Source organism: Apteryx mantelli, chromosome 19, assembly GCF_036417845.1.
Source record: "Apteryx mantelli isolate bAptMan1 chromosome 19, bAptMan1.hap1, whole genome shotgun sequence".
Classification (NCBI taxonomy): Eukaryota; Metazoa; Chordata; class Aves; order Apterygiformes; family Apterygidae; genus Apteryx; species Apteryx mantelli.
Genome location: NC_089996.1, coordinates 9,656,330 through 9,668,941, shown reverse-complemented (window position 1 = coordinate 9,668,941; position 12,612 = coordinate 9,656,330). Strand labels below are relative to the sequence as shown.

General features: G+C 67.4%; 1 protein-coding gene across 1 annotated transcript in view; it reads right to left on the bottom strand.

Annotated features, from left to right (window-relative positions):
* CASKIN2 (CASK interacting protein 2) overlaps positions 1–11,427 on the bottom strand; it is a 29,862-nt gene extending 18,435 nt beyond the window's left edge. Inside the window, exon 1 of the mRNA XM_067308409.1 lies at positions 11,095–11,427. Within this exon, the coding sequence (XP_067164510.1) occupies positions 11,095–11,191 (97 nt within the window). The 5' untranslated portion in view covers positions 11,192–11,427. The remainder of the gene's footprint in view (positions 1–11,094) is intronic.
* Between the last annotated feature and the right edge of the window lie 1,185 nt (positions 11,428–12,612).

The window sequence follows — 12,612 nt, the reverse complement described above, 5'->3', positions numbered from 1 at the left end:
GCAGGATGTTAGGGAGCCCGTGCGAGCGGTGCGACCGCAAGCTCCCGCGGGGGGAGAGCACAGCGAGACAGCCCGGCGCGGGGTCCCTCTTCCCGGCAGCTCCTTGGGGTCCAGGGCTGGGAAGCTCATTGCCGCCAAGATACCGACTGGGCAGGGGGATCTGGGAGGCGAGCGACAGGCGCAGGCAGCCCAAATCTTGCCTTGCAAGGGAAGATTAGGGCAGGTCAATAAGTCTAGATTTGCTGAGCAACAGTTAATTAGGGCGGGCAGGGACGCAGCAACCCACCTACACCCGAAGGGTTTTGACACTCGAGCAGGTAACTATAATTTTTATGGTTCTAACAACAAGCCCCAGACAAAAACGACAACAGCCAAGAGCAGCTGGCAAAAACCTGCAAGCTCAGGGGACTGAAACAAGCATCCAGATCGCCAAGCTACAGCTCCGATGGTCGCAGCAAACCATGCATGTGCCAGGGCTGCCGGGGAAAGGCCGGGCTCCGGGGTACGGGGCTGGCGCGGCCCTAGAGCTCCCCATCCCACTAATGCCAGCCCAGCACGCCCAGGGCTGCTGCCGGCCAGGGCACGTGGCAGCCGGTGTCTGGGTGCCGCTCCGGCCGGTGGAGCCGGTACTTGGGGACGATGCGGCTGGAAACCCCGTGACTTCCTCCCCCTTTGGCCCCAGGGAAGCCGCGGTGCGCGGGCAGCAGGCCCCGTCGAGCCGCCGTCCCCACTCTGGATGCTTTCTAATCTGGGCAAGGCGGGCGCAGGATGGGAGGGGAGGCACCGAGAGGTGAAGGATTTGCTCAGGGTCACGCGCAAGGGCAGCGCTTTAAGTGCCGTCACTCGTCTCGCTCCTCCTCGAGGCGCCGGCCCAGCGCCGGGGCACGCGGGAACCGAACCTTCCCGAAAGCTCCCCCTCTGCCGCCACGGCACGGGTCATCAGCTGCCTGGAGCTGAGGGCTGACCTCAAACCGCTGCTCCCGGCTTGCGGCTGCGCAGACGGGGTTTGAAATCAGAAGCGTTTAAAAATACCTTGCAGATGTCTTTCCTAAGCTCCGACCCTGCGAGCGGATCCTCCCAGCAGCCAGCCCCGTCCAGGAACGCACGGCAGGGTCCGCCGGGATGCACGCATGCTGGGCAGGGCACAGGGGGACGGCGCCAGGCTCTGTCCAGGGAGTTTTCTCCTCGCTACAGAAGAAGCGTTTCCGTTCCCAGGGGACTGCTGCCTCTCCCCGGGATTGCCAAGGCCAAACGAGAGGCTCTTCCTTTCCTTCAACCACCTTCCAGCAAACCCCGCAGAGCGCAGGCCAGGGCTAGATCTGAGTTGCGACCCGGAGCCGAGAGCTCCAGCAAACGGGCGCGTCCAGATCCAGCTTCAGCCTTTCCCTTCCGTCCCGCTTCCCTCCTGCAGGGAGCTGAGCCACAGCCTCCAACTCCCGGCGCAGGGAACGGGCGGTTGAGCCATGCCACCCTGGTGCCCAGCTCCCACAGCCGCACCAGGGCTGTGGGCATTTGTGGTATCTGGGTTGGGATGGAGCAATGGGATCTTCTGTGCCCTGGCAGCTCAGCATTCCCGGGCCGTGGGGACGGGTGAGATTCCTTTCCAAACGCCCTCAGCGGCGACGCGAAGAGCGGCGAGGCAGGGCCGGCCCGGGCGCCGAGGGCACCGACCGGCCACGCTGCTCCCGTCCCCTGCGCGAGGTCACAGACCGAGGCGAGCTGAACTCTCCGGCCCGCTCTGCTCTGTGCCGCTCCCGCTCCCCGCTGGCGACGGCTAAGCTTCGTCCAGAGCTGGGACAAGCAGCCCAGGAGGGAAGAACCTGCCTTCAGGCTGTTCCCCACACCACTGCTGAGGACGAGAGGAGACAGCACAGCTCTGCCCGCGCGCAGAGCAATCGCTCTTTGCCCACCGGGTCGAATTGTCCATCTGTCCGTCCCAGCTTTCCGAGCAGCGCTGCAAAGCAGGAGAAAGAATCGCCTCCTCGAAGCGCCCGGCCGCCACGGCTTTCCTCATGCCGTGCCCGGCGCAGGATGGCTCTGCCGGCCGCGGCAGCGAGGGAGGCACACGAGCCCCATCCCCGCGGCACGGGCTGTGGTGCCCCGCGCGCGGGGCTGACGCCGATCAGCATGGATCCACATGCCTGCAGGCTGCGCCGGACGGAGCATCCCCTGCTGAAGACGTTCGCCGGCTAGTGAAAGCGCGCGCCCCGGGCAAGGCATCGCCCCGGGCCCCCGGTGCCATCCTGCCCTGTGCTGCGCGCACTCCAACCCCCCCTTCTGAAGCACCGTTTGGGGAAGCGGCAATCTCTGCGGCTCGCGGGAGCGGTGAGCCCACGCTGGGGGCCCCCGTGCTGGGCTCGCCTGCCCCCCGTGGGCCTCGGCAGACGCCGAGCTATTCCGGGCGCCGCGTTCCTGCGTCTCCCCCCGCCGCCCACCTGCTCCGGCGGGTTCCTCGCATTGCCCGGCCCGCGCTCGCAGCGCCGGGGGCCGCGCCGGGGAGGCCAGGGCCGGGCCGGGCCGGCAGCTGCGCGGGGACCAGCTGGGGAGAGGGCGGCGCAGGGCGGCCCCGGCCCCCCTCAATACCGCGTAACGGGCGAGCGCTGGCGCGCGGTGGGGTTGGAGGCATCGGGGCACAACTGCGACGGAGCGACACGGGGGCGCTTTGGGCCTGGGGATCCCTGATCTGGCCGGGCCGAGCTCCGGTCTGACTGATCCCTGACTTCCCAAGCGGTTGCAGGGAGGAAGAGGACGGCGAGGAAGAGCAAAGGCTGAACGAAGGGCGAAGCAGATCTTGGCTGCTGCGGGGCAGGGACAGACTGGGGGGGTCGCGAGGGTCTCACTGACACGGGCACCCCGAGGGCGCATCCTGCTGCAGGAGAGCCCAGCGCCCCCAGCGCAGCCCGGATCCCCCTGCCTCCCATCCCGCCACGTGGCCGGCTCCAGGAAAGCCCCGTGTGGGCTCCGCGCAGGGACCGTGACGCGGCCCCCTCGATGCCGGCCCCTTCCCTTGGCGCTCCGCACGACCCAAATCGACAGAGCGGTGACGGGCCGCAAGCCGGGGCCTGCCCGGCTCCCTGGACCCCTGCCGGGAACCTGATCTGTTTACGCTTTCGCAGCGCGGCGGGTGCGTGTCGGGAACGGCCCCGGCAAGCCCGAGTTGGCGGAGGAGACGGCATGCGGGAGCCGAGCACGGGAAACCCTGCCTCCTCGCAGCAGCCCCCGGAGGGGCGGCCGGGATGGGCCGGGGAAGGGGCCGTAAAGGGGGGGACGAGGGTCGTCCCAGCTCCCTCCGTGCCCTGCCGCCCTTCCCTGCTCATCACGGGGCACCCGGCTCCGGGAGCGCAGACGGCCGACTGGCCCCCGCTCCCCTCCGCCTTCCGCGCGGGAAAGCACCCGCCTGGCCCCCTCCCAGGCGCCGTGGGCAGAGCGCTTCGCCTCGGCGCCGAGCCCGCCAGCGAGGCGTCGAGGGAGCGCGGCGGCCCGGGAAGCCGTGTGCCCCTCCCCGGTGGCCCCGGCGGGCAGGCGCGTGTGCAGCCATGTGTCAGGGCTCAGCAGAGCACGGGAAGGGGCTGCGTGTCGGCCCCCCCACGGCAGCGCACCGGCCCCGAGCGAGCTCAGCACCGCACCTGGGAGGCGGCAGCCGCCTTCGCCGCAGACCCAACCCGCAGGCGACGCGGGCACCTGGCCTGAGTTTGGCCCCACGGAGGCCGCAGGGCCCGCTGTGGCGGAGCAGAGCCAGGGCTCAGGTACAGAGCAGGGTGAGAGGCAGCCACTCTGCTCCAGCTCCTCAGCCCACTGGGATGGAGCCGGTCCCTGCACCGGAGCGGCGCGCCCGAGGGCAGCCCAGCCCAGAAACCGCTCTGCGCCTGCGCGGCCTCACTTTACAGCCTCTGTGGACAAGGAGGAGCATTTTCCTTCTTTTTTATCCAGCGGGATAACCGGGCCCTAGTTCAGGGAAGTCAGGCGGGTTCATCCAGAACAAACCCAAAGAGGAGGTATTTTGGGTTGACTGGAGCAGCCTGGGCCCGAGGCTGCAGCAATTCCCATGGCGCGCTTGCCCCCGAGTTACCCCGCGCCGCTCTCGGGGGCACAGGGCACCCGCTTGCCGCAGCTCGGGCAATGATTAGCCACTGCAGAGGACTCTGGCCCCTTTCGGCAGCGATCACGTGGCCTCGCTGTGCAGAGCCAGCAGGCGTGCTGTGCCCAAGGATGGGAACCAGCAGGACCCTGGAAACGCCACTCCAAAGGGGCCGGGACTGAGCCGCGACGCCTCCTCCACGCACACGTATCGATTCGCTGTGAAAGGAGATGGAAAAGCCCAGATCTATGACGTGGCCGCTGGCAGCCGCGCTCCCTGCAGCAAAGGGCAGCGCTACGAGACCGCGGCCCAGCCGCGCGGGCGGCTGGAGGGACCAGTCGGAATTTGGTCCCTTGCCCACTCGGTGGCTACTGCTGCTTCCAGCACAAGGCTGCGCTGAGAGGCGACGCCGACGTTCCTGAGTGTGGCCGGTGCGACGCCGGCGCAGGCGTTTGGGCCGCAAACCCGCGGCTGGGGCGGCGCACGCGCTCTCTGCCCAGACTTGGCCGGGGCCGCGCGAGGGAGAGGCAGCAGACGGCGGCAGGGCCTGGTGGAAACGCACCCGGACGTGTCCCGCCAGGCCCGCGCTGCCGCAGCGGCCCCGGAGCTGCCACGCGCAGGTTTGCCCTGCTCCCTTATCTCGCCCTCGACGCGGCCCCAAGCGTGGCAGCAGGCAGCTCCCGGTGCCCACCGAGCTGCCGCGCGCCCGGGCGTCCCGAGGGAGCGAGCGATGTGCGAGGGCGTCTCGCCCTTCACCGGCGGGTAAAGATCGCTCCAGCAGAGCCGTCTCCAAGCAGGCCGGGCATCTCCAGACAGGTCCGTGACTCACCGGGACACCTCGGCACGGCCTGGGCAACGTTGCAGCCTGAGGTTCGGGCAGGTCCCTGCCTCCCCAGCCAGGGGTGCGATTCGGGGGAGGCAGGGCGCCGGCAGCTGCTGCCCCTCGGCTCCCCACCCCCCGCCTGCCGCCGGAGCCAGCAACGGCGGTTTATTGTTATTGCGTTTCTGCCCTTTCCTACTCCTTCGCCGGAGCCGCGGTTTGCCAGCGGCAGCCCCGGGGCTGGCGCCGGGCCAGGCTGGGCCAGGCGCTTTGAAAAACAAAGCGGGGAGCGTGCACGCACGCACACGCGCCCGGCACCCAGCGCCGCTTTAACTCTTCCCGGCCTTTGCCGGGACGCTGCCCCACACGCTCCTGGCCCCCCGGCCAGCTGGGAACCATCGCGGTCAGGCGGCGCTGTCAATCGCCCCGGAATTCCATAGTTCTCCCCGCTTCCCGCGGAGGCCTTCTCCCGGCCCTGCGCCGGGCGCTCTCACGGGAGGCCTCGGTGGGAGCCGGCAGGAGCGATGCCACCAGCTTCGGCAGGACTTGGCGGGTGCCCAAACCCATGTGGGTCGCAGGCCTCGGGGGACGGCGGAGAGGAGCCTCTCGCCCAAACCGGGCCGGGGCAGCAGGCTGAGGGCCGCGGGGGAGGACGGCTCCCAGACAGCCTTTCTAGGTCACGGTGAGCGGCAGCGACTGGGGGGGACGTTTCCCCCCCCAGGGCCAGCAGCGCAGGGAGCGCAGCGTTCGGGCTGCGAGCTGGGAATGGCGGATCCGAGATCTGCCTGCAGCCCGGGCCAGGCAGCTCCAGAAGGGCACAAGAGCACCAGCTCCAGCCAAAAGCCGCCCCCGGGCCCACACGGTACCTGTGTGTCCCTCCGGCAGAGCTGCCCCGGCCCTTCAGCCCCGCTGCTGCCCGCCCCCCGCTCTCCTTGCCGGGCTGGCCGGGGAGCTGAAGCAGGGGGGCTCAGGGGAAATCCCGGCACTAGCCAGGCTGGGGGACAAGGAGGGAGAAACGCGCCGTGCGGAGGCGGCCGCGGCCCTCCCCAGCGCGCGGGGCAGACGCTGACCTGCCCGTTCATTCAGGGCTCGACAGCCCTGGACCCGGGGCAGCAGCCGGAGGCCCCAGCCTGGGCTTGCCGCTGCCGCGATGGCCCCGAGTGCTGCCAGTGTCCTTGCCGCTGCCTCTCCTCCTCCTCCTTCTCCTCCCCCCTGGCGCAGCCCTCTGGAGCGCTGTCCCCGTTACAGAGTGCGCGGGACGTGGGCAGGCACGCTCAGTCCGAGGCTGGCGCAGGCGTCCCCCTCCCCGCCTGGTTTCGGAGCCGCCGGCATCCGAATCATCCCCTGGTTCTGGGCCTCCCGCAGCTCAGGGGAGGGGGGAGCGCAGAACCTCGTCTGAGGGTCTTAGCCCACGGCCGGGCTGAGGCACCCGGAGATGCCCAAGAGAGGGAAACCCCTCTCCTGCCCCAAAGCCCGGCCTGCCGCCCGCCGCCGCTCAGCATCAGGGCACGGGAGCGGCAGAGCGCTCAGCCGAAGCAGAAGGGCGCAGCGGTGCGGCCAGCCTGCACCGAGCCCAGGCAAAGGACGACGGGGAGGCACACAGGCAGCAGGTCCGGCAAGGAACAGTGCACCACCCTGCCAACAGGCTTTTTAGGGATGTAGCTCCCTGGCTCACGCGGGCAGCCGGTCACAGGGAAGCCCATCCGCTGGGGCCGGGCAATGCCTGGCATGGCCTCCTCCGCTCCTGCGCACCACTCATCTCTCTTCGTGACGCTGTTTGCTCCCGGCTTATCTCCCTGAGCTCAGCGCAGCGCGGCTACGGCTGCCCCAGCTCCGGGGGCACCGAAGGCAGCCCCGGCCCCGGGCACAGCTAGCCAAGGCCGGTCACGGCCCCTTTCCAACCACAGCAACCGTCCGGGGCCGGCTCTGAAAGCAACCACGGAGTCATGGCACGTCAACTCCTTTGGCGGCGGCTGCCGCCCGTGCCAGGCTCGTCCTTCCCCCGGAGAGAGACTGCAAACGAGGGTGAAAACCTGCCAAAGGGCCGGGCTCCCGGCGGGGGCGAGAAGCACGGCACGGCACAGCGGCAGCGCCCTGCCGGCCCACGGCGGGGTGGGAGGGGAGCAGAAAACCCCAAGCAGACTCGGCGCTGGCACCCGAGGAGGCCGGGCCGGGAACCGTGGGAGGAGGACGAAAGGATTCGCCCCCCCCCCCGTTCCTCCCCCCTTGCCACACACAGCTGCTGCCTCGCCGCCATCCCCGCGGCGGGCGGCGGAGAGGCAGCCGCACACGCGGGAGCCTTTGAAGCTGCTTTCGCGCCCTCCCACCCACCGCAGGCTGGTGTAAGAGCACGTTGCGGCAGGCGGCGGGATCTCCCGCCTGGCGCTCGGGGCTCCGCTCCTCTCCCCGCTCGCAGCTTCGTCTCGGCGGAAGAGGGACTTTTGGCCGAGTTTCTAGGTGTCTCTCAGGCACGCAGCCGCGCGGCCAGTCCGGCACGTCAGACCTACAGCACACGCGCAGGGGAGGAGCGACACCCCATCTGGGACACCGGGAAACTCATCCTGAGACCCGGCCTTGCCCGGGACCTGGCCAGGGTCGTGCATCTGCCTCCCCCAGGTTTCCCGTGCCCGCGCAGTGCAGCGAACTCCTGGCACCGCTTGCCCTGCTGGAGCAGCGACAGCGGTGTCCGAGGGCCGCGACCACGGCCAGCGGGAAGGGAGGGGGCTCTCCGGGAAGCCTTACTGTTCTCCACGCTGCCGGGACGCCGCGATGACGGGTCCTGACCCAGGCGCGTGGTTGCAGAATAAAGCCAAGACCCTCCAGGATTTCACTGGCATTGAACAACTTGGCACGTCAGAGTCCGGCCGGATCCATGTCCCTGGGCAAGCAGCACCCGCGTTCTGCCTCCCGGCAAGGCACCCTCGAAATATCCAAGGCCTGGGAGCCCCCAGAGGCGCTGTGAGACCCAACGCGGGCAGCGAAATGGGGGGCGAGCGGCAGACCGAAAGCAGCCGGCCCTCCCAGAGCCAGCGGTTCAGTCCCCGGCGGGGCAGCCTCCGCTCCCCGTCCTTGAAGGCTTAACGCGCCGCGTTTGCTCAGCTGTCACCCTCTCTTTGCACTTGGCGCCCATTTAAACAAAAAGCTTCACCACTCCCTCCAGGAAGGCAAACAGCGAGCCGGGCTCCCGTTCCCTTCCACGACGCACGGAGCCCTGGGTCCTGCCGGGGCGCTCAAGCTCCTTCCTCCGACAAAACAGCCCTCGGCACCCTCTCGAGCGTCCCCCCCTCCCCGGGCAGCCCTCCCCCTTTCCCCCATCCCTCCACCTCTCGCCTCCCCCAGGAATCGCAGCTCGCTGCCTCCCGGGCTACCGCGGCCACCCTGGCCCGGCCGACTGGCTCACTGGGAGCGAGCGCGGCCAGCCAGGGAGGTGATTGATGGCCAGGGAGAAAGGCCAAAGCCGCAACGGGTCGTTTCACAATTTCAATTAAGCTCCAGAGTGCTCAGACACGGAGGGGAGGGGAGAGAAAGCGAGAGGAGGAAATTAGAGAGAGGGACGTTTCTCCTGCCGCCCTGGGGGAAACCTCGGCCCAGGCTCGGCTGGGGTGGCGGGACCGGCCGGAGACACGTCCCCTCCTCGGTTGCACAAGTGACCACGGCAGCGTCCCGACATCCCCTTCGCGCAGGGGGGACGCCAGCCCTCGCCTGCCCTTCCCCTCCCGCCGCTGCCCCCAAACTTTCCCCCTGCCCACCCCGTAATAACAGGTGCCGCGACCCACTTGTATGGCAGCGCTTGCGCGCGGACGAGGCTGCGCCCGGGGAATATTAAACACCGCGGCCCCGAAGCTCCCGCGGCCGGGACTGGCGCTCGATTCTTGCTTACGTACAGCGACTTTTTTAGGCACAGGGAGTCCCGGAGGGCTCGTCACAGAGCCGCAGCTCCGAATCCTCCGAGACAGCCCAAGGACTCTTAGAGGGATTTTAAAAACCAGCATCTCCGCCTGTCGCACAGGAGAGGCGCTTCGATGAGTGGCAAGCGCAGCAAATGCTCCGCTTGTGCGGCATCGCAGCGGCAGGAGGGAGAGGAGCATGTATCGGACAGGGAGCAGCGCTGCCCTCCGTGGAGGGGCCACGCGCCCCCGGGGCCGCTTAAAGCCCGCACGGCGGGTTGGGGGCGCGTGAGCCCTGCAAAGGGTTTGCAGCAGCCTTGCGGGGGTTTGGGCTCTGCTCCCCTCCTTATAAAGGAATAAAGGGAAGATAAGTAGAGCCCGGGACCCAGGCTGCGCCTGCGTCTGCTTGCGGGACCGTGACGTCCTGCCGCTATTTACCACCCCGGGGGCGTCCTCCAAGCCCCTCGCAAACACAGACCTGTCTCCCTCTAGCCCCGGGACCTTCCCCGGTCCCCAAAGCGAGCAGCACTGCGCCCGGCGTCCCGCACGGGGTGGGCGGCTCCGCGACCCAGCGCAGCTCCGAGCGGCAGGCGTGCACCGAACACCCCCAGCACCCCGACTCAGGCGGGGGGGGGGGGCAGCAGGCAGCCTCCCACGCCGCCAGCCGACTCGGCACGTGCTCGGAGGGAGAAGGCAGCGGCTCAGCCCTCCCAAAGGCCCAGCGATCGGCACTGCAGGGTTTGGGCCCCAGGCAAAGCTTGCCAGTAGCTGACCCAAGGGAGCTTAGCCTCAGCCTAACTTACATCACTCAGCGCCCTGAGCTGCTCCTAATAAGTCTTAATGCTTCTTTCCCTGCCCGATTTTCCCTTCTCCCTCCCTGGGGGTGTTCCTCTCCTCCGGTTTTCCTGCACACCCATGAGCCCCCTGCCAACACGAAGCTTCGACGAGGGGGTCCTGCAGCCGCCACGCGGGCGGCCCGAGGCCGAGCGCCCCACAGCACGGCCGGGGCTGCCCCTGCCCTGCCTTCGCCGCTCGCGGGGATCAGGGGAGCTTCGGTTATTTTTTACAAACGCCTTTCAGCAGGGAGGCAGCCCCAGGTCTGTTCTGCCCGCACTAACTTCCCTCTCAGCCTCCAGGTCCAGCCGGAGTCGCACTTCCCTCGGGCTGCAAACGGAGCGCGCAGAAGGGGTTTGCTAGGTCTCCCCTTCCCCAGCACGGCTCCTCGGCATCCCCTGCCCGCAGCCCCGCGGCCCGGGCAGGATCCGTGCGGCTTCCTCCCATCGCGCACTGCTGCAAGCACCCTTTCATTTACTTCTTCCAGTCTCCTCTTCCTCCTCTCTAGGTCTCCAGAGCCAGAAACGACCAGGGTTTTCCTAACCAGGAGGTTGTCCGCTGGCCACGCAACGCTGCTAGGGGTCTAGGAAGATCTCTGTACGACCGCGTGGGGCTGCTGCGCTCCTAACTGCAGCTTTTCCACCAGCCCTCATTGCCTTCAGGACACCGGGTACGCTCGTTCCCTCACGCTTGGGCTGGGCTCCCACGCGCCACCTTTTCATCCCCTCCTTGATTCCTGCAGCAGTTCTGTGGCGCCTGCGATACCCTGCTGCCCTTTGGGATCCTGAGCAGCAAGCAACTACCCCTGCCCACCACCGGCAGCCCCAGGTCCGCGCGACGCCTCAGCCGGAGCGACGGGGCGCCTTCCCCCATCTCGCAGCCCAGCCCACCAAAACGTTCAGCACGGATTGGGCCTGAAATTCATCCCAGCTCATGCTTGCAGCTGACCTTTCCGAGAGCACATGAAAGAACAGCTCTGCTGAAGGGTTAAACATTACCAGACTGAAATTCAAGGCTTGACGATTGGTTCCAGCCGACCGGCTCAGCCGATAATTTTTCACAAGATAAATACGGCCAGGAGCGAGTGGCAATTGCTAAAGACCCTTTGCGGCAGCATCCCCCAAGCGGCATTGCTTTCTCCCCTGCCGTGATTTCCTTTCGCCCTTCCCCGCTTGCCGTCCCACGCTTCGGGGCGCCCGGAGCCCGAAGGGAACCCGAGCCCGGCTGGGAGGATCATTTACAGCTCCATCGGCAAGGGCTGGATTCGCGCTCCCGCCTCCAGCCGCCGCGTAACTCGTACACCGGAGTTCAGAGCCAGTATTCACACCCCCGGCTTGGACGCACAACAGTCCCCGCACCAGAGCCCAGTGCCAGGCCTCGCGCCCAGGACACAGCGAGGCGCAGAGGGCGGAAACGCACAGCGGGACAGATGGGCCGCGGCAAGAGCGCCCGCGTCTCCGCGCCAAGGTACTTACTGCTCTTGGATGCTTTGATCTTGGCCACCAGTTTCTGCACGCCAGGTACGTCCCCGTTTTTCACAGCCTGAATCAGCTCCTGCTCTCGCCCCATCATGGACAGGTCGGAGCGACAGCGGCGCGGAAGGAAGAAGTCCTCAGATCCCCGTGGTTTATATAGCCATGGGAATAGGCCTGTAATTCCTCAAAACACACTCGGATGGGAGGCGAAATCCAGCAAGAGAGATGCTTTACAATCCCCCGGGACATAAAAAAAAGACAGAAGTCGTCTCTCTGCTAACAGCGGCCAGTCACTTTCCGCTTCGGGAAGAGTGAGACCCGGATGGAGTTTCCTTGAAGAACATGCAATCAATTAAAAGGAGAAATAGTTCAGTGCGCGGGGAGCGACTCCTGGCAGCAGCAGGGCCCCACGAGACAAAGCGAGGCGGCGCGGGGCAGGCGAGCCGGCAGAGTTTGCATGGGGACGCCTCTGGCCTCTCAGCTGAACCTGCGCAAAGCTCCCGCAGACGGAGGTGTCATGTTTGGCTTCCCTTGCCAGGCTGTGCTGTGCTGATGAGTCCCTAATTCTTCCCAAAGGGATTACGGGCTCCTCACCATCTGGAAATTATGAATCCTCCCTCTCTCTGCTGCTCGTTAGCCCCCTCATTCCGGCATTCCTCTTGGCGACGGTCCTGCCTCCGCTCCTGGCCGCGGCCGCGCGGCAGCCTCTGTGGCAGGAGGACGGCACGGGAAAGCCGGTACCTGCAGAGGGGAACAGCAGAGTCAGGCTTCAAAGGCTCTTTACCGCCCGGCACCGTCGAAACGCTCCATCGCGACAGCTTCCGTATCCGCGCCGAAGAACAAATACTTTGACTATATTTAGTCCTGGCGGGACTTGGCTCATCCGCACGTTAACAGGAGAGGGAAGAACCTGCAGCGAAAACCTCCAGAAGTCGCTGCCGTGGGGTGACCCCGAGCACAACAAGCTGCACGGCAAAGTGATGCCACTGCCCTGGGGGGGGGGAGCGGGGCAGGGGCGCAGCCTCACGCACCTGTGCCCCGTGGGGCCAGGCACGGCGCGCCCGCCCTAGAGACGCTGCGTGGGCTTGGGGGATGACAGCTCCCGCCCTCCTCTCCCCTCCCAGCAACAGCACCCAAATAGACGCTTGGCCGAAGTCCTTTGCCCTGCTGGGACCCATTCAGCCTGCCCAGCACCCTTCCCTTCTCTGTGCAGGCACTGGCCCTCCGAAATAACTGTGAAGGTCAGCCCCCCAGGACCCCAGATACCCTCTGTAGCTGGCACAGGAGCCCTCCTGGGCCCACTGCTCGCAGGCGAGGAGCTGAGCACGACCCAGTGGCACAGCCGGAATCAGAGCAAGGAGATCAAAACCACTAGCAGAGCTACCACCAACCACCTCCTGGCCTGCACAGGGACACAGGCAGGGAAGAGGCAGCGGAGAAGGGGCTGCCATCACCCCCGAGAAGGGGCACGGGGCCCAGCTGCAGCCACGTACCCCTTCCAGCCCTCTCCTCTCTCTC